This window comes from Doryrhamphus excisus, chromosome 2, assembly GCF_030265055.1.
Source record: "Doryrhamphus excisus isolate RoL2022-K1 chromosome 2, RoL_Dexc_1.0, whole genome shotgun sequence".
NCBI lineage: Eukaryota > Metazoa > Chordata > Actinopteri > Syngnathiformes > Syngnathidae > Doryrhamphus > Doryrhamphus excisus.
Window position 1 is genome coordinate 31,400,575 of NC_080467.1, and position 22,694 is coordinate 31,423,268.

Here is a 22,694-nt window from a genome sequence, read left to right on the forward strand (position 1 = left end):
GCCACCAGGACGTTAGCCATGTCACCAGGAAGTTAGCCATGCCACCAGGATGTTAGCCATGTCACCAGGAAGTTAGCCATGCCACCAGGATGTTAGTCATGTTACCAGGAAGTTAGCCATGTCACCAGGAAGTTAGCCATGCCACCAGGAGGTTAGCCTTGCTGCCAGGAGGTTAGGCGTACCACCAGGAGGTTAGCCATGCCGCCAGGAAGTTAGCCATGCCACCAGGAAGTTAGCCATCCCACCATGAATTTAGTCATGCCACCAGGAAGTTAGCCATGCCACCAGGATGTTAGCCATGCCACCAGGAAGTTAGCCATCCCACCATGAATTTAGTCATGCCACCAGGAAGTTAGCATGCCACCAGGATGTTAGTCATGCCACCAGGAAGTTAGCCATGTCACCAGGAAGTTAGCCATGCCACCAGGAAGTTAGCCATGCCACCATGGATTTAGCCATGCCACGAGGAGGTTAGACATGCCACGAGGAGGTTAGCCATGCCACCAGAAAGTTAGCCATGCCACCAGGAGGTTAGCCTTGCTGCCAGGAGGTTAGGCGTACCACCAGGAGGTTAGCCGTACCACCAGGAGGTTAGCCTTGCCGCCAGGAAGTTAGCCTTGCCGCCAGGAAGTTAGCCTTGCCAGCAAGAGGTTAGCCTTGCCGCCAGGAGGTTAGCCTTGCCAGCAAGAGGTTAGCCTTGCCGCCAGGAGGTTAGCCATGCCGCCAGGAGGTTAGCCATGCCGCCAGGAAGTTAGCCATGCCACCAGGGAGTTAGCCTTGCCACCAAGACATTAGCCATGCCACCAGGGAGTTAGCCTTGACACCAGGGAGTTAGCCTTGACACCATGACATTAGGTGTACCATTAGGGAGTTAGCCGTGCCACCAAGAAGTTAGCCATGCCACCAGGACATTAGGCGTACCACCAGGTAGTTAACCATGACACCAGGTAGTTAACCATGACACCAGGTAGTTAACCATGACACCAGGAGGTTAGCCATGCCACTAGGACGTAGGCGTACCACCAGGAAGTTAGCCTTCCCACCATGAATTTAGTCATGCTAGCAGCAAGTTACCCATGCTAGCAGCAAGTTAGTCACTTCAACTACTGTTACCACCAGGACGTTAGCCGTACCACCAGGACATTAGCCGTACCACCAGGACGTTAGCCGTACCACCAGGACGTTAGCCGTACCACCAGGACGTTAGCCGTGCCACCAAGTAGTTAGCCATGCCACTATGACGTTAGCAATCCCACCATGAATTCAGTCATGCTAGTCATGTATATTTCACAGGTACCTTTTGAATGTTAAGTTGCTGTGTGATGAGTTTAGTCAGACCGTTAATTCTGAGTAATAACCTCCTGAAATTTCCAATATGTTGTCAAGCTCGTTGTAATATGTCACTTTATGAGGGCGGACAGACGCCCGGGACCTCCACGGCATTGAGGTGGCATCTGGTCAAGCATCCATCCACTAAGTCTGGTCTGTGGACTTAGGTGGGTGGGTGGGGGGGGGGGTGTGAAAGGAGGCCCCGAGGAGGCCATCAAAGTGAAATTAGCATGTAAATTAAACTGGAAACTTCATCAAGGAGCGCTGGCAAAGTGTCCTCTGTGGATGGGATGACAGTGGTGCACCCCCCCCCCCCCCCGCCCCGCCCGCCCCCCTACCATCCACTCTGCCACAGCTTGCACATCCACAAAGCTGGCAGCTGTTTGCCCCCCCCAGCCCCGAGCCAACTGGCAGGCATATTTGATTACAGCTGTCATATAAAGCAAACATACTCATCTGTTCTTCCATGGGGGGCGGGACGGAGGGAGGGAGGGTCTTAAGGCTAAGTTCTGCTACCCCTAAAAACAGGAACAGGAAAAATGGGAATAATGAGCGTCAGAGTCAGCTGGACTTCGGAAAACGGGAGCAGGCAGAACATTTGGGGAGGTGGTGGGGTTAACGACCATGATGCAGCTACCACTTCCACACCTCCCAAGAGGAAGAAAAACGAATATCCGCATGGAAAATTACAATCAGGAAACTGACCCACTTAGCTTGGAGGCTAATTGGCAAAGCTCTTCGATTTAAGGTGGCAGGAAAATTTTATTTTATTTTATTTTATTTTATTTTATTTTATTTTATTTTATTTTATTTTATTTTATTTTATTTTATTTTATTTTATTTTATTTTATTTTATTTTATTTTATTTTATTTTATTTTATTTCATAAAGGAAAAAGAGAACCTGAAGAAATGAAATGCAAGCAAAACTTAAATAATTTTTTTTTTTTATCATATGTTTATTTGTGGTGCTGCACAGTGGTCGAGTGGTTAGCACGCAGGCCTCACAGCTAGGAGATCCGGGTTCAATGCCACCCTCGGCCATCTCTGTGTGGAGTTTGCATGTTCTCCCCGTGAATGCGTGGGTTTTCTCCGGGTATTTTAGGTAATATGAGTTTAAAGATGACTATAGGGGTGTTATTATATGTTTAGAGAGCTCTAATGTTAAAAAACATGTATAAGGTAAAAAAACATGTTTTCAATGTCTTATTTTCTCGTGTTATGTTTACTATATTGGGTAATAGGAGTGTAAAGGTGACTGTAGGGGTGCTATTTCTTGTCTAGAGGGCTCTAACTCTGTTAAAGGGTGTATTTAGAAGGTCATAAACGGGATTGCTATGTGTTGTTTTCTTTCATTATGTCTACTATTTTAGGTAATATGAGTTTAAAGATGACTATAGGGGTGTTATTATATGTCTAGAGAGCTCTAATGTTAAAAAAACATGTATAAGGTAAAGAAAACATGTTTTCCATGTCTTATTTTCTCGTGTTATGTCTACTATATTTGGTGATAGGAGTGTAAAGGTGACTATAGGGGTGTTATTTCATGTCTAGAGGGCTCTAACACTGTAAAAGGGTGTATTTAGAAGGTCATAAACAGGATTACTATGTGTTATTTTCTTTTATTATGTCTACTATTTTCGGTAATATGAGTTGAAAGATTACTATAGGGGTGTTATTATATGTCTAGAGAGCTCTAATGTTAAAACAACATATGTATAAGGTAAAGAAAACATGTTTTCCATGTCTTATTTTCTCGTGTTATGTCTACTATATTGGGTAATAGGAGTGTAGTGGTGACTATAGGGGTGCTATTTCATGTCTAGAGGGCTCTAACTCTGTTAAAGGGTGTGTTTAGAAGGTCATAAACGGGATTGCTATGTGTTATTTTCTTTCATTATGTCTACTATTTTAGGTAATATGAGTTTAAAGATGACTATAGGGGTGTTATTATATGTCTAGAGAGCTCTAATGTTAAAAAACATACATATAAGGTAAAAAAACATGTTTTCAATGTCTTATTTTCTCGTGTTATGTCTACTATATTGGGTAATAGGAGTGTAATGGTGACTATAGGGGTGCTATTTCATGTCTAGAGGGCTCTAACTCTGTTAAAGGGTGTGTTTAGAAGGTCATAAACGGGATTGCTATGTGTTATTTTCTTTCATTATGTCTACTATTTTAGGTAATATGAGTTTAAAGATGACTATAGGGGTGTTATTATATGTCTATAGAGCTCTAATGTTAAAAAAAATGTTTTCTATGTCTTATTTTCTCGTGTTATGTCTACTATATTGCGTAATAGGAGTGTAATGGTGACTATAGGGGTGCTATTTCATGTCTAGAGGGTTCTAACTCTGTTAAAGGGTGTGTTTGAAAGGTCATAAACGGGATTGCTATGTGTTGTTTTATTTTATTATATCTACTATTTTCGGTAATATGAGTTTAAAGATGACTATAGGGGTGTTATTATATGTCTAGAGAGCTCTAATGTTAAAAAAACATAATGCAAGTAATGCCAAACTCTAAAGAAATGTAAGAAAATCATGAAAAAAAAAAAGTCCAAGGAGACATCTTGCATATGTGCTGACTAACGGGCCGAGAGCGATGGCGTTGATGATTCCAAGTGGCGCGGGTGTGTGATGATGATGATGCCGTGTGAAGTGGGCCAGGCGTGGGACTTTACTCCGTGTTGAGTACTCCCTTAGTGTACTTGATAAAAGAATCCTTCTGCTTGGGTCGGCGTGTGATTCCATCGGCCATGGCAGACGTTCACACACGTAATAAATGCTGATTTTTGAAACCCCAATTAGGTTAGTTTATTTTCCGCCGTGTGTTGATGATGATGATGAGCGTGATGAGCCAAAGCGGCGGCTGGCGGCCAAACGCTTCAAAATTTGATGAGCTTCACCCGACTTGGCAGACATTTTCATTCAAACGCTTGAATGACGGGAGGAGAAAATAAATACTCGCCGTATTGTCATGTCGGATGTGATCATGTGGCTTTGACAAGCGTAAAAAGAAGTGAAATTCTGTATTCATTCATGCTGCTGATAATGCTAATGATGAAGATTTGTCAAAGTTTAGCATAACAACATGGCTGCCAACTACAAAACACATTAAAAACACTACACAAAAAATAATACACTAAAAATAATAGTCCTCCTTCATCCACACACACCCCCCCCCCCCGCATCCCCTTCGCTCCTCGGACTCCAACCAAGCTCCGAACTTGGGGAGACAGAGCCTTCTCCATTGCTGCCCCCGACCCTTTGGAACTCTTTGCTCATCACACAGCAACTTAACATTCAAAAGGTAGTTGTGAAATATACGTTACTTGTAGAAATAGAAAATTAAGATGAAATAAACATCACATGAACCAAAAAAGTATTATTATATTATTAGTAGTAGTAATTATTAATATTGATCATATTAAAATAATAATAATAATAATTATTATTATTATTATTTTTAGGTAATGTTAATAATATTAATATTGAAATATTAATACTATACTATAATATTATATTAATATATATATATATATATATATTAATATTGATATAATAATTATTATTTTTTTTATTAATATTAATAATATTAATATATAAATATACTACTACTGCTACTACTACTACTAATAAATAATTATTATAATAATAAATAATAATTATTATTTATTATTAATAATATTAATAGTAATATATTAATAATACTAATACTACCACTACTAATAATAATAATAATAAATAATTATTATAATAATAAATAATCATTATTATTTATTAATAATAAATAATCATTATTATTTATTATTAATAATATGAATAGTAATATATTAATAATACTAATACTACCACTACGACTACTACCACTACGACTACTACTACTACGACTACTACTACTTCGACTACTACTACTATTACTACTACGACTACTACTATGACTACTACTAATACTACAACTACTACTACTACTACTACTAATAATAATAATCTAATAATAGTAATATATTAATAATACTAATACTACCACTACTACTACTACTACTACGACTACTACTACTACTACTACTACGACTATTACTACTACGACTGCTACTATGACTACTACTGCTACTACTGCTACTACTGCTACTACTACTACTACTAGTACTACTACGACTATTACTACTACGACTACTACTATGACTACTACTACTACTACTACTACTACTACTACTACTACTACTACTACTACTACTACTACGACTATTACTACTACGACTACTACTATGACTACTACTGCTACTACTACTACTACTACTACTACTACTACTACTACTACTACTACTACTACTAATAATAATAATAATAATCTAATAATAGTCTCCCGGGGGAGACCTAGGGGGGATTATGTCTGGCCTGGGAACGCCATGGTGTCCTCCCGTTGGGGCTGGAAGAGTTGACCCGGTGGACCAGGAAGTCTGGGCTTCCCTACTGAGACTGTTGCCCCCGTGACCCCGACCCGGATAAGCAGAGAATGGAATGGATGGAATGGAGATGACCGTGGAAGCTACTCTATAAAGGAGATGTTTGCTGATGCAGCCATCATGCGGTGCAGGCGTGGGGGGGGGTGTCGGGTGTCAATAACAAAGCGTGAGCGTGTCACCCATCGCCAAATAGTCGGCTCATAAAAATGGGAGCTCTTTTTGCAGCGCCGGCGAGACTCGATGGGAGCTGACGGGGCTCTCTCAGCGGGCCGACCCATTTACTGCACTTGGCTTCCATTATGCAAGATGTCAGAAGGTCTGATGGAACGTCAGGGTGGATGGAGGTGGTGGTGGAAGGTCACAGCGTGGAGCCAAATGGCGTCCGTCTGCTGCTGCTGGTGTTATGTATAATGTCAAATATGGATGACATCGTCAACATCGTTCCGCCATAGTCCCTCATCGGCACATGGGTCTTTTATAGTCAAATGTTCTGCTTCCTTGTGGTCATTTGGAGTGAAAAAATAAATGGACAAAATTGACAAAAAAATTAAATGGACAAAATTGACAAAAAAATTAAATGGACAAAATTGACAAAAAAAATAAATGGACAAAATTGACAAAAAAAATAAATGGACAAAATTGACAAAAAAAATAAATGGACAAAATTGACAAAAAAATAAATGGCCAAAATTAACAAAAAAAAATAAATGGACAAAATTGACAAAAAAATTGACAAAATTGACAAAAAAATAAATGGACAAAATTGACAAAATAATTGACAAAATTGACAAAAAAATAAATGGACAAAATTGACAAAAAAAATAAATGGACAAAATTGACAAAATTAATGGACAAAATTGACAAAAAATAAATGGACAAAATTGACAAAAAAATAAATGGACAAAATTGACAAAAAAAATAAATGGACAAAATTGACAAAAAAAATGGACAAAATTGACAAAAAAAATAAATGGACAAAATTGACAAAAAAATAAATTGACAAAATTGACAAAAAAAATAAATTGATAAAATTGACAAAAAAATAAACAAAAAATAAATTGACAAAAATGTTGACAAAAAAATTTTGACAAAAAATTTTGACTAAAAATTTTGACTAAAAATTTTGACTAAAAATTTTGACTAAAAATTTTGACTAAAAAATTACAAAAGCCGTAAAAACTGTTGTGTTTCCTGCTAGGAAAAATAATAATAATAATAACTTCAGCTTGGGGGAGGGCGGGAAAGCAGCGCTTATCTGGCTTACAGCCATGCCCATATAAGGATATTATTATTTTGAGAAATAAAAAAAAACTAGTAGCATAGTACTGAAGTAAAATAGTATGTTTTTTCATACTTAAATTTTTTTTTAATTAATTAATTTGAAAAAAAATATGAAAAATAAGGCAAAAAAGGAAAATTATGGGAATAAAGTCATAATATTATAATAATACAATGTCAAAAAAAATTAGGATTAGCTGAGATGCTTTTTTTTTTTTTTTAAAGTAGCCGGCCAACGACTCGCCTGTACTGTTCTTGAGACTGTAGTTGCCATGGTTACCAAGGCAAGGTGCAGCAAAACAGAAACCCATTTTTAAAAAGGACCCTGAATCAGCCCGTTATTCAATCATTAAACTCCCGATTGTCGCATCCATCCTTGATTGACACATAAGATGGTACGATCCAACACTAAGTGCTTGCTTAATAGTGAGCATCAGTTGATTACGTTTTCTGAATTAGTCGTAAAAGTCGTTTATGTTGACTTCATTATCGCTTTAACTACCGCCGGGTATTAAATGCAGAATTCCCACACGCTCCCAAAAGTTTATGTCGGAACTACAGAATCCGATGGGGTATCAGGGACGGAGGGTGGTTTCATCCGTGTTTGACTGCTCGACTGTGCACGTTTGTTTTTTGTACGCATCATTAAGAATGGCGGCTAATTTAGCATAATTGAGGCGATTATGAGGGTCGTAATTGTGCTGTTTGTGTGTGCAGGCGTTCTCTGCATTTATGGTCACATGAGCGGCGGCGCTGCGGGCCACATGCCGGTGATGGAGGAGCTTGTCATTGACAGGTGAGCGCTTGGAAACTCATTTTATACTCGCCTTCTTTTGTTGCTCTTGTTTTTACATATAAACATATACTATGCTCTAATTATAATTATAATTATCATTTAATTAATCATACGTTCATATAAATACATGAAATAATTTAAAAAACATTATATTTTATTCTATAAACATTATTTAAACATTAAGAAATGTACTAAATATTAATAAAAACATATTATAATTATATAATAAAAATATGTAATTTAATGTATAATATTATGTGAAATACAATATTATTTATAAAAATAAATTTATAATTATAATTTAATTAATCATACATTTATATAAATAAATGAAATAATTAAAACAACATTATATTTTATTCTATAAACATTATTTAAACATTAAGAAATGTACAAAATATTAATAAAAATATTATAATTATATAATACAAATATGTAATTTAATATATAATATTATATAAAATACAATATTATTTATAAAAAATACAATTTATAATTATAACTTAATTAATCATACATTTATATAAATAAATGAAATAATTAAAAAAACATTATATTTGATTCTTGAAACATTATTTAAACATTAATTTTAAATAATTCTATTCTATCTAATATACCATATGCAGCCTTGCATACGAGACCAGACTAAAAAAAATACATATACAGGTAATATACTATACATTATTTAAATATTTTTGTATTAATAATAAAGAAAGAAATATTAATAAAAAATATTATAATTATATTAAAAATTATTATAATTTATTTATTATTATTATAATTATAATTTAATTAATCATACATTTAATCATACATTTATATAAATAAATGAAATAATAAGAAAGAAAGAAATGTACTAAATATTAGTGCCACTTATGTATGTTTTTCTTCTACCTAATTATGCATTTTTGGCCTTGTGTGACTTATACTCCAGTGCGACTTATGTATGTTTTTTTTCTACCTAATTATGCATTTTTGGCCTGGTGCGACTTATACTCCAGTGCGACTTATGTATGTTTTTTTTCTACCTAATTATGCATTTTTGGCCTTGTGTGACTTATACTCCAGTGTGACTTATGTATGTTTTTTTTCTACCTAATTATGTATTTTTGGCCTTTTATGACTTATACTCCAGTGCGACTTATGTATGTTTTTTTCTACCTAATTATACATTTTTGACCTTGTGCGACTTATACTCCAGTGTGACTTATGTATGTTTTTTTCTACCTAATTATGCATTTTTGTACCTTGTGCGACTTATACTCCGGAGTGACTTATGTATGTTTTTTTCTACTTATTTATGCATTTTTGTGCCTTGTGCGACTTATACTCCGGAGTGACTTACAGTCCAGAAAATACGGTATATATGAAAAAAAAACCTGCATCAAAAAGTCCATTATTATGATAATCTTTCACATATATATATATATATATTTTTTTTAATATTTCAGTTTTCTTCTTAAATATTAAATTTTCCCAACCTAATTTTCCAAAAACTACAACGTTTCTCATAATGTTATGAGCTTTGGAAAAATGCTTTCTTTCAAATTTATGTTACTAAAAGGATATTAGTTTTCATCATAATATTATTGTATATTATTGATTGTAAAATCCAACTATTGTAATTAAATTGGAATTATGACGTTCCTCATAATGCAATATTTCTCATTAGAATATTACATTTTGGCCCTCAAGGCCACACTTTGGACACCCCTGCTGTAGTCAAAACTTTTGAGACACTTCCTAATAGAGTAAAGTAGGAAAGTGTCCCAAAATCTTTGACATGTTATGTAAAAAAAAAAAATCATAAATGAGAATACAGGAAGTAAATTATTGCTGCTGCTTATGCGTACAAGAAAGCCGCAGTGGAAAAAAAATGTCACGTTGGTGTAAAAAAATAATGAAGCTAATGTTTGCTGACAAGCTGCTCTCAGCAAAAAGTCTGCCTGGAGTTTTTCCCTCCACTGACGGAACGCTTGTACAGTCGATGAGATGACACACACACACACACACACACACACACACATGGTGATGTGTCGGTACAAAGAACGTAGCGGTAGCAGTCGGTGGTGTGTTTTAATGATGTGTAGGAAGACGTGTGTGGTTTTTTTTTTGCGGCTGCTTGATGAAAGGCGAGGAAGATGCTCGCCGGCGTGGAACCAAACATGATCCGATGTGAGCAACAACAGGACATGCCCCAAAAGACTGGCGCTGGAGGCAAGTTGTGTACATGTTCAACTGGAACAAGGGTGTCCAAAGTGCGGTTCGGGGGCTATTTAAGGCCCACGGCTGGTTTTTATTAGCTAATGGCACATTTTAAATATATTACTCAGCAAGAAAACTTAATTAATTCATTTATTTTCTACCGCTTTTTGTTCACAAGGGTCGCGGGGGGTGCTGGAGCCTATCCCAGCTGTCTTCGGGCAAGAGGCGGGGTACACCCTGGACTGGTGGCCAGCCAATTTTGCTTTTAATATTATTTTTTAAAATAGTTAGTGTTTTAATTTTAGATAATGGAAAAACTTATGAAAATATTAAAAATATATATAAAAACAATTATTAAAAAATGATTTTAAAAAAATTAAAAAAAAAAAATTAAATTATAAAAATATAAAAATAATGAAAATATATTATATGGAACATACAATACATTTTATGTAACATATTCATCCATCCATTTTCTATGCCGCTTATCCTCACTAGGGTCACAGGGCTATGCAGGAGCCTATCCCAGCTGTCTTCGGGCAAGAGGCGGGGTACACCCTGGACTGGTGGCCAGCCAATTTTGCTTTAAATATTATTTTTTAAAATAGTTAGTGTTTTAATTTTAGATAATGGAAAAACTTATGAAAATATTAAAAATATATATAAAAACAATTATTAAAAAATGATTTTAAAAAAATTAAAAAAAAAATTTTAAATTATAAAAATATAAAAATAATGAAAATATATTATATGGAACATACAATACATTTTATGTAACATATTCATCCATCCATTTTCTATGCCGCTTATCCTCACTAGGGTCACAGGGCTATGCAGGAGCCTATCCCAGCTGTCTTCGGGCAAGAGGCGGGGTACACCCTGGACTGGTGGCCAGCCAATTTGCTTTTAATATTATTTTTTAAAATAGTTAGTGTTTTAATTTTAGATAATGGTAAAACTTATGAAAATATAAAAAAAATATAAAAACAATTATTAAAAAATGATTTAAAAAAAATTAAAATATTTTTAAAAAATTATAAAAATATAAAAATAATGAAAATATATTATATGGAACATACAATATATTTTATGTAACATATTCATCCATCCATTTTCTATGCCGCTTATCCTCACTAGGGTCACAGGGCTATGCTGGAGCCTATCCCAGCTGTCTTCGGGCAAGAGGCGGGGTACACCCTGGACTGGTGGCCAGCCAATTTTGCTTTTAATATTATTTTTTAGTTTTAGTAATAATAGTTAGTGTTTTAATTTTAGATAATGGTAAAACTTGTGAAATTATAAAAAAATATATAAAAACAATTATTTATTATTATTTGGATATTTATTATTATTTATCATTTGGAGTTGTACTGTCGAAGAAATCTATAATTTGGAGTAGTATTATCGAGGAATACTATTATTTGGAGTAGTATTATCTAGGAATACTATTATTTGGAGAAGTATTATCTAGGAATACTATTATTTGGAGTAGTATTATCGAGAATTACTATTATTTCCAGTAGTGTTATCGAGGAATACTATTATTTGGAGTCATATAATCAAGGATTACTATCATTTGGAGTAGTATTATCGAGGAATACTATTATTCAGAGTAGTATTATCTAGGAATACCATTATTTGGAGAAGTATTATCTGGCAATACTATTATTTGGAGAAGTATTATCTGGGAATATTATTATTTGGAGTAGTATTATCGAGGAATACTATTATTTGAAATAGTATTATCGAGGAATACTATAATTTGGAGTAGTATTATCCAGGAATACTATTATTTGGAGTAGTATTACCCAGGAATACTATAATTTGGAGTAGTATTATCCAGGAATACTATAATTTGGAGTAGTGTTATCCAGGAATACTATTATTTAGAGGAGTATTACCGAGGAATACTATTATTTGTAGTAATATTGTCGAGGAATACTTGTATTATCCCAGACAAAAAACAGAGTGTTTATTTTCCAAGCATTTGGTTGGCCGGACACTTTTGGGAAGCTTCACCACTATTCCATGTTTTTGCCATTTGTAAATAATGACTCTCGCTGTGGTTTGCTGGAGTCCCAAAGCCTTAAAAATGCCTTTTTTTTTAACCTTTTCCAGAATAATAGACGGCAACTAATATGATTTATGTTTACGAGTAAGACTTCCAGGTCTTGATGATGATCCTCAAGCCATGGTCTCCTGTCCTCCATGCTGATCTCCGGATGGCACACAATGTTCTTATCACGTTACCTTGTGGAGCATTGGGCTTTTTTTTAAGGATGACCTTTACCAGGATAGCACCTGAGAGACACTCGTGCACGGCTTCATTAGACTCCGTGTCAGTGAAGTGGATAAGAAGGATAAGAACACGTTCTTATGTAACGTTTCAAGATTTTATTCTGGAATTTTTTTTTTTTTTTTGACGTTTGACGGTGATGAGCTATGTAATTATGATGAAGATAAGCATCTTCTTCATCTACCAATGAACTCACATGGAACTCTTTAAGGAGTTCATTTCCTATTTCAATGATATATGAATATTATCATCTTCCTATTAATAAGAAAACCAAAGATTTTTTTTTCATTCATTCAACGCATCACGAGTCCATTCTCCCGCCACTCGGATCCCGTGAAGAACATTCCCGAGCCGGATCATGGCACTGACATCCGAGTGCATGTCCTGTCAATCATGTGTCATCCATTCAGCCCTAATGTCATCCATTACAATCTTCAAACAAACAATGTTATATAATTATTATATAAAAATAATTGTTTTTAATATAATAGTATTTATTTAATAAGAATATTTGTATTTATTTATTTGGGAATAAAACAAACAATGTTATATAATTATTATATAAAAATAATTGTTTTTAATATAATAGAATTTATTTAATAAGAATATTTGTATTTATTTATTTGGGAATAAAACAAACAATGTTATATAAATATTATTATTATTATTATTATTGGAGCAGTATTATGTAGGAATACTGTTATTTGGAATAGTATTACCGAGGAATACTATTATTTGGAGTAGTATTGTCGAGGAATACTATTATTTGGAGTAGTATTACCAAGGAATACTATTATTTGGAGTAGTATTACCGAGGAATACTATTATTTGGAGTAGTATTGTCGAGGAATACTATTATTTGGAGTAGTATTGTCGAGGAATACTATTATTTGGAGTAGTATTACCCAGGAATACTATAATTTGGAGTAGTATCATCCAGGAATACTATTATTTGGAGTAGTATTATCGAGGATTACTATTATTTGGAGTAGTGTTATCCAGGAATAATATTATTTGGAGTAGTATTATCCAGGAATAATATTATTTGGAGTAGTACTATTGAGGAATACTATTATTTGGAGTTGTACTGTCGAAGAAATCTATTATTTGGAGTAGTATTATCTAGGAATACTATTATTTGGAGTCATATAATCAAGGATTACTATCATTTGGAGTAGTATTATCGAGGAATACTATTATTCAAAGTAGTATTATCTAGGAATACTATTATTTGGAGAAGTATTATCTGGGAATAATATTATTTGGAGTAGTACTATTGAGGAATACTATTATTTGGAGTTGTACTGTCGAAGAAATATATAATTTGGAGTAGTATTATCGAGGAATACTATTATTTGGAGTAGTATTATCCAGGAATACTATTATTTGGAGTAGTATTATCTAGGATTACTATTATTTGGAGAAGTATTATCAAGGAATACTATTATTTGGAGTAGTATTACCCAGGAATACTATAATTTGGAGTAGTATTACCCAGGAATACTATTATTTGGAGTAGTATTATCCAGGAATACTATTATTTGGAGTAGTGTTATCCAGGAATACTATTATTTGGAGTAGTATTATCCAGGAATACTATTATTTGGAGTAGTGTTATCCAGGAATACTATTATTTGGAGTAGTATTATCCAGGAATACTATTATTTGGAATAGTATTATCCAGGAATACTATTATTTGGAGTAGTGTTATCCAGGAATACTATTATTTGGAATAGTATTATCCAGGAATACTATTATTTGGAGCAGTATTATCCGGGAATACTGTTATTTGGAGCAGTATTATCTGGGAATACTGTTATTTGGAGTAGTATTACCAATGAATACTATTATTTGTAGTAGTATTGTCGAGGAATACTTGTATTATCCCAGACAAAAAACAGAGTGTTTATTTTCCAAGCATCTGCTTTAGCATGAATTAGCATGTTGAGCAGCATGCTAACACCAAGCTAGCATACGGCGGCTGAGCTTTCTGGCAGCTGGTCAGCTGGTCGTATGAAATGAAAAATCATCAGCTGGCAGCTTGGGGGCCACATTCGGGGGGGGGGACCATGTGATCAGGGTCCGGTTTTTGGAGAGGGTCCACGTTGCGCTGAGGCAAACCAACATGGATGGCAGCCCGCCGTCGGACATATTGGAACCATCTGCCTTCTTGGCGCCACATTTAACACGGCTTCTCGCACGCGTCTCATTGCTCTCACTGCTGATTGGCCGGCCGGCTTGGCTCCGCCCCAAAGGTTGGTGAGATCAGGTGTTGACCCGGTAACGACTTCTCGTTAAATCAATCCCAATTATACACATCAGTACATTTGTTATCTGAGTACTTCAATAGACTCAGTGTTTTTATTACAATGCACATAAAGAGTACACATAAAAGACTCAGTCTTTTATGACTCAAGTTAGACTGACTCACAAGTGGATGAAGAGTCGAGTCACACTGACTCACCAATGCTTGACTAAGACTTGGGTTTAACTGAGTCACGAGTTGAGAAAGATTCGAGGACTCATGGGTAGTCTACAAAGACTCAACTTTCACTGAGTCACTCAAATTGACTCGAATTGACTCAAGTTAGACTGACTCACCGATTGATGAAGACTCAGGTTTCACTGACTCATAGGTACTCAAATAAATTTGAGTCACAAGTTGACAGAAGACTCGTGGTTCACTGACTCGAGTGAAGACTCAAGTGAGACTGACTCAGGTTGATAAGTGACTCAAGTGAAGACTCAAGTGAGAGTGACTCGTGGTTCACTGACTCGAGTGAAGACTCAAGTGAGACTGACTCAGGTTGATAAGTGACTCGTGGTTCACTGACTCGAGTGAAGACTCAAGTGAGACTGACTCAGATTGATAAGTGACTCGAGTGAAGACTCAAGTGAGACTGACTCAGGTTGATAAGTGACTCGTGGTTCACTGACTCGAGTGAAGACTCAATGAGACTGACTCAGGTTGATAAGTGACTCGAGTGAAGACTCAAGTGAGACTGACTCAGGTTGATAAGTGACTCGAGTGAAGACTCAAATGAGACTGACTCAGGTTGATAAGTGACTCGTGGTTCACTGACTCGAGTGAAGACTCAAGTGAGACTGACTCAGGTTGATAAGTGACTCGAGTGAAGACTCAAGTGAGACTGACTCAGATTGATAAGTGACTCGAGTGAAGACTCAAATGAGACTGACTCAGGTTGATAAGTGACTCAAGTGAAGACTCAAGTGAGAGTGACTCGTGGTTCACTGACTCGAGTAAAGACTCAAGTGAGACTGACTCAGGTTGATAAGTGACTCGTGGTTCACTGACTCGAATTAAGACTTAAGTGAGACTGACTCAGTGACTCGTGGTTGACTGACTCGAGTGAAGACTCAGGTGAGACTGACTCAGGTTGATAAGTGACTTGTGGTTCACTGACTCGAGTGAAGACTCAAGTGAGACTGACTCAGTGACTCGTGGTTGACTGACTCCCGGGTGCTTGACGAAGACTTGAGATTGATTGACACACAAGATGGCAAAGACTTGAGTTTCCCTCACAAAAACAAAAACTGGAGTTTTTTCCAATACTTCCACTGCGCCACTATACGATACTTCTTAACGTTTAAGTCAGTATTTACTCACCTCAACAGTTTTTTGTTTTACTTTTCCCGGCGTTCCCAACAACAGCTTGCCAAAGCGGATGGCTCTGATCTGCTTCCTGTCTCTGGTGATGATGATGAGCATCCTGGGAAACCTGCTGGTCATGGTGGCCGTCTGCAAGGACAGACAACTCAGGTGAGGTGGACTTTTGTTTTTGTCTGGTCCACACTAGGATGATGTGTGTGTGTGTGTGTGTGTGTATTTGTGTGTATTTGTGTGTGTATGAGCCTGGTCTCCCCGATGGAAGAAGGATGAGACACCATCTTTGTGTCGCTTTGCCTCATTGCTTGCCTCACCCACTGGGAAATACACAAACACACACACACACACACACACACAGTCTAGTCCCAATGTGCTGGATGTCGCACACTAAATTAGACACAAACACTTTCAGGTCCCAAGACGCGACTTCTAACAGAAACATCACTCATTTATTTTTTTGTATAAACAAAAAGCAGAATGGGTGACAAAATGGACATAAAATTACATTGTTTGACATTGGATTTTTTTTAATATTAAATTAAATTAAATTAAATTAAATTAAATTAAATTAAATTAAATTAAATTAAATTTAATTTAATTTAATTTAATTTAATTTAATTTAATTTAATTTAATTTAATTTAATTTAATTTAATTTAATTTAATTTAATTTAATTTAATTTAATTTAATTTATCCATGCTATGTGACTTTCTATTGACTTGTCACATGTTGAGTCCTTGTTGGAGTTAAATTAAATTAAATTAAATTAAAATTTTAATTTTTTTGAATTTAAATTTAAATAAATATAATATAATATAATATAATATAATATAATATAATATAATATAATATAATATAATATAATATAATATAATATAATATAATATAATATAATATAATATAATATAATATATATTAAATTATATAATTAAAAATAAAAATTTTGTTTTTGGATTTATTTAAATATACATATTTTTAAATATTACACAAAGTAAATATACAATACAAAATATAATTTAAATAAAAAAATATATTTTTATAATAATTAATTAATATTAAGTATTTAAAATATTTATTTATATTAATTAATTAATATTTTTATTATGAATTAACTGAAATATGACACTAGAAGAACAAATGGAATGGGGGCTGCATATTGAAAAAAACAAATTGTGTGTGGGGGGGGGGCACTCTGATATTTTTTATCATCATTTTTGTTGTTCTTAAAATCCCCTCTGAGCTGCTCGGTGGATACATCTCTGTCCTGGCTGCTCAGTACAATATGGTTCAGTTAAGTTCAGTTGACTTTTGTATTTCCCATCCAGTTGGCCATTGTGTCATCATCAATGTGACATTACTGACACCTAGTGACCGGTGTAGAATACTACATGCCATTCTGCAAGCCTTGTATTAGTATTTGACATATTTTGTCGTTCTTCTCGGGGTGTCCATCAGGAAAATCAAGACCAACTACTTCATCGTGTCGCTGGCCTTTGCCGACTTGTTGGTGTCGGTTCTGGTGATGCCGTTCGGGGCCATGGACCTGGTCCACCAGCAGTGGATCTACGGCGAGACCTTCTGTCTGGTCCGTACCTCTCTGGACGTCCTGCTGACCACGGCGTCCATCATGCACCTGTGCTGCATCGCCCTGGACAGGTGAGGTCACACGTCTGCTGTAGTTGCGTGTACAAGTATAATACTGGGAATACGGGAATCTTTAAAAATGGGAATGATGCAGCATTTGGAAAACAAGTTTTAATTCCGAACTTTTGTCTCAGTCTCGATTGTTTTATGCACAAAGGAATCTTCTTTTCCTTTGGCAAACTTCCTTAGGAATAATGTGGAATTAGGCCACTGGGAAAACACACAAAACATAAAAGATCACTAAAGAAATCCAAGTGTTTTTATTATAATGTGTTATTAAATTAAATTAAATTAAATTAAATTAAATTAAATTAAATTAAATTAAATTAAATTAAATTAAATTAAATTAAATTAAATTAAATTAAATTAAATTAAATTAAATTAAATTAAATTAAATTAAATTAAATTAAATTAAATTAAATTAAATTAAATTAAATTAAATTAAATTAAATTAAATTAAATTAAATTAAATTAAATTAAATTAAATTAAATCGTGATTGGCTGGCGACCAGTCCAGGGTGTACCCCGCCTCTCGCTGGGATAGGCTCCAGCACCCCCGTGACCCTCGTGAGGTAAAAGCGGTAGAAAATGAATGAATGAATGAAAATAAACTAAATTAAACTAAAATAAACTAAAATAAAAATAAAATAAAATAAAATAAAATAAAATAAAATAAAATAAAATAAAATAAAATAAAATAAAATAAAATAAAATAAAATAAAATAAAATAAAATAAAATAAAATAAAATAAAATAAAATAAAATAAAATAAAATAAAATAAAATAAAATAAAATAAAATAAAATAAAATAAAATAAAATAAAATAAAATAAAATAAAATAAAATAAAATAAAATAAAATAAAATCCAGCACCCCCTGCAACCCTGGTGAGGATATGCGGTAGATATGATATAATATAATAAAGGATATAATAAAATGTATATATTATATTATATTATATTATATTATATTATATTATATTATATTATATTATATTATATTATATTATATTATATTATATTATATTATATTATATTATATTATATTATATACCATATCATATATATGTATATATATAATGTATAATATGTATATATATAATAAAGGATATAATATAATATAATATAATTATATATAATAATAATAATAATAATATTATATTATGATAATATTTATAATATTATATTATGATAATATTTATAATATTATATATTATAATATAAATTATATTATATATTATATGATATTATAATATACAATATAATATATATGATATAACAAAGGATATAATATTATATAAACTATATTATATTATATTATATTATATTATATTATATTATATTAATAAAAATTAACATTTTGTTTTTGTATTTATTTAAATATACATATTGTTTTGCTCCAGTGCGCCCCCTACGGATATGGAGGGTGAACGTTTATTTCAACCATGTAGTCAGGTTGTGTAGCATCAGTGGAGGTGGAATTGATGTGTGACAGAGCACATCCGTCTTTGATTTCCACAGTGCATTTACACACACACACACACACACACACACACACACACACACACACTTAAATACTCCATGCTCACTCAGTCACGCATTTTTCCCCGCCGTCCCGCCATCCAAATTCAATTTAAGTAGAAACTCTATCAACACCTTTTTCCCCGCTGTTCTAAAATAAAAATACACCTAAGAGAGTACTTTATACAGAGTACTTTATCCTGTCCTTCATACCACCAACGTCATTTGAAGGAGAGACGAGGTTAGGACGTTTTTACACGTCCGCTTCATTTATTCTCCTCCATCTCAGGATGGACGTGACGTAAACCGTAGAGGGCACGACAAGCGTTCAAAAACAGCTGCTCCTCACCGTGAGGACCAGGATGTGAAGGGGGGGGGGGGGTACAGGCGTGTATGTAAGCTAAGGAGATCCACCCGGACCCGGGCACAGATGGGCGGGGCCGCTGTTTTTGCAGCCTTGAAATATATACAGTGTGGGAAATGGGACATTCCGTCGTGGGGAGGGTCTTAATGGCTTAATTCGGCCCGACTTATACTCCAGTGTGACTTATGTATGTTTTTTTTTCGACCTAATTATGCATTTTTGGCCTTGTGCGACTTATACTCCAGTGCGACTTATGTATGTTTTTTTTTCTACCTAATTATGCATTTTTGGCCATGTGCAACTTATACTCCAGTGCGACTTATGTATGTTATTTTTTTTGACCTAATTATGCATTTTTGGCCTTGTGCGACTTATACTCCAGAGCGACTTATGTATGTTTTTTTTCGACCTAATTATGCATTTTTGGCCTTGTGCGACTTATACTCCAGTGCGACTTATGTATGTTATTTTTTTTGACCTAATTATGCATTTTTGGCCTTGTGCGACTTATACTCCAGAGCGACTTATGTATATGTAAATTTATATACCATATTTTCCGGACGATAAGTCGCACTTTTTTTTCATAGGTTGGCTGTTCCTGCGACTTATACTGCAGTGCGACTTATGTATGTTTTTTTTTCTACCTAATTATGCATTTTTGTGCCTTGTGCGACTTATACTCCAGTGCGACTTATGTATGTTTTTTTTTTCGACCTAATTATGCATTTTTGTGTCTTGTGCGACTTATACTCCAGTGCGACTTATGTATGTTTTTTTTTCTACCTAATTATGCATTTTTGGCCTTGTGCAACTTATACTCCAGTGCAACTTATGTATGTTTTTTTTACCTAATTATGCATTTTTGGCCTTGTGCGACTTATATTCCAGTGCGACTTATGTATGTTTTTTTTTCTACCTAATTATGCATTTTTGGCCTTGTGCGACTTATACTCCAGAGCGACTTATGTATGGTTTTTTTTCGACCTAATTATGCATTTTTGGCCTTGTGCGACTTATACTCCAGTGTGACTTATGTATGTTTTTTTTCTACCTAATGATGCATTTTTGGCCATGTGCGACTTATACTCCAGTGCGACTTATTTTTTATTTTTTTTTTACCTAATTATGCATTTTTGGCCTTGTGCGACTTATACTCCAGAGCGACTTATGTATGTTTTTTTTCGACCTAATTATGCATTTTTGGCCTTGTGCGACTTATACTCCAGTGTGACTTATGTATGTTTTTTTTTCAACCTAATTATGCATTTTTAGCCTTGTGCGACTTATACTCCAGTGCGACTTATGTATGTTTTTTTTCTACCTAATTATGCATTTTTGGCCTTGTGCGACTTATACTCCAGAGCGACTTATGTATGTTTTTTTTTTCGACCTAAATATGCATTTTTGGCCTTGTGTGACTTATACTCCGGAACTGCAAAAAGTCTATTATTACGATCAACTTCACTCTTTGTTCTTTTTTTTTTGCATTTTTTCCAAATATTTCAGCTTTTTTCTTAAATATTAAATTTTCCCAATCAAATTTTCCAAAAATTACAACGTTTCTCATAATATTATGAGCTGTGGAAAAATGCTTTCTTTCAAGTTTATGTTACTAAAAGTACCTTAGTTTTCATCATAATATTACAAGTTGATTGTAAAAACTACAGTAATTGGAATAATGACTTTATTTTGACGTTCATCGTAGCGCAACATTTCTCATTAGGATATTACATTTTTGCCCCCAAGGCCACACTTTGGACACCCCTGCTGTAGTCGAAAGTTTTGAGACACTTTATAATAAAGTAACATGTGAAAGCGTCCCAAAATTTCTGACTGGTGGTGTAAAAAAAAGCATAAGTAAGAATACAGGAAGTAAGTTATGACTCCGGAGCGACTTATAGTCCAGAAAATACGGTATATATTTTTTATAAGGTGCATTTTTTGAAGTCCAGGCTGGTACTGGTGGATGGTGGTTCTGCATTCATTTTGTGCTTTTAATTTGAAGTTCCTGTCTGGGTTTCTATACTAATAAATAAATAATAAATAATACTAATAAATAAGATCTGGCATAGCTAGTACACTGCTAATGCTATTCACAGCCATTCTCATATTGAGTCATAGTCACATAGTTGTCCTTGGCGATGCCTGTCTGTAAAACGTAAATTTTAACCCAAATTTTAGCTCGCAGTTCTAAGCAAAAAAAAAAAAAATAATCCGAGAGATGGTTCGGATCTTAAAAACACTTCCTCCACTTCCTCGTGGACCGATGGTCAAACTGGATTTTCCGCTTTACAGAACTACTTCAAACATTAAACGCACCGTGGAACATCATATGAAATAAATACATCTGTCAAAGTCGCCCATCAAGAGGTGGAGGTGGTGGTGGTGGGCGGGACCGGTTGATCTGATTGGCTGAGCTGCTATGTTATGGAGTCTTTGTGAGATATGACTTTGGGGGTCGTTGAGGAGGGGGGGGGGGGCTTGGGGGGGTCTTAATGAAGGCTGATTGCCCTGACAATGAATGGAACTGGGAACGGAAGATGTGTCGTTCCAGAATGCGGAGGCAGCTGCACCAGCATCACGACCGCCCATCTCGTCGTCCGCCCACCCGCCCGCCCCCAAGTCATTTACCTCAATTAGGAGAACATTTAGTTTATTGCAGCTTTAAGAAGTGTAAAAGAAGCATGATTAGTTTTAGGGAAGATATTACTGGTATCATCTACTGGTGTAAGTGGTATTGGTGGGAAAACCGATATTGGGCATCGCTATTTTTGCCCGTGTCCAGACATACGGGAGGCTCTTGTGTCAGCCCCCCCCCCCCCACATCGTTCATCAAGCTCTTATATATTTCTGTCAAACACAAAGCCAACACGGAGAGAGAAAAAGAACTGAAATGTGAAATGAGGCAGAAAAAAAAAAAAAAAATTCCACTGATTTGATTTCACTTCCACTCAACTTCACTGAAATGCGTCACCTGACACCCAGACGACCCAAAGTGCTTTTCTGCTCTCGCTCCAAATGAATTCCATCATCTCGCTGCCGAGGCAACAAAAAAAAACGATACACCAACCAGCCAACGAATGTCTGCCCCCCCCCCCCCCCCCCGGCTAAGCGTCAACGTGTCTGCTCGGCCGAGCGTCGCATGAAAAACGTCAGACTTATTTCACG

At 34.8% G+C, this 22,694-nt stretch overlaps 1 protein-coding gene across 3 annotated transcripts in view; it reads left to right on the top strand.

Moving 5' to 3' along the window:
- htr4 (5-hydroxytryptamine receptor 4) overlaps positions 1–22,694 on the top strand; it is a 71,106-nt gene that overhangs the window by 25,585 nt on the left and 22,827 nt on the right. For all 3 annotated transcript variants that reach the window (XM_058064218.1, XM_058064219.1, XM_058064217.1), the window contains exons 2-4: positions 7,794–7,872; positions 16,047–16,154; positions 17,456–17,656. In XM_058064218.1, the coding sequence (XP_057920201.1) occupies positions 7,817–7,872; positions 16,047–16,154; positions 17,456–17,656 (365 nt within the window). In that variant the 5' untranslated portion in view covers positions 7,794–7,816. The remainder of the gene's footprint in view (positions 1–7,793; positions 7,873–16,046; positions 16,155–17,455; positions 17,657–22,694) is intronic.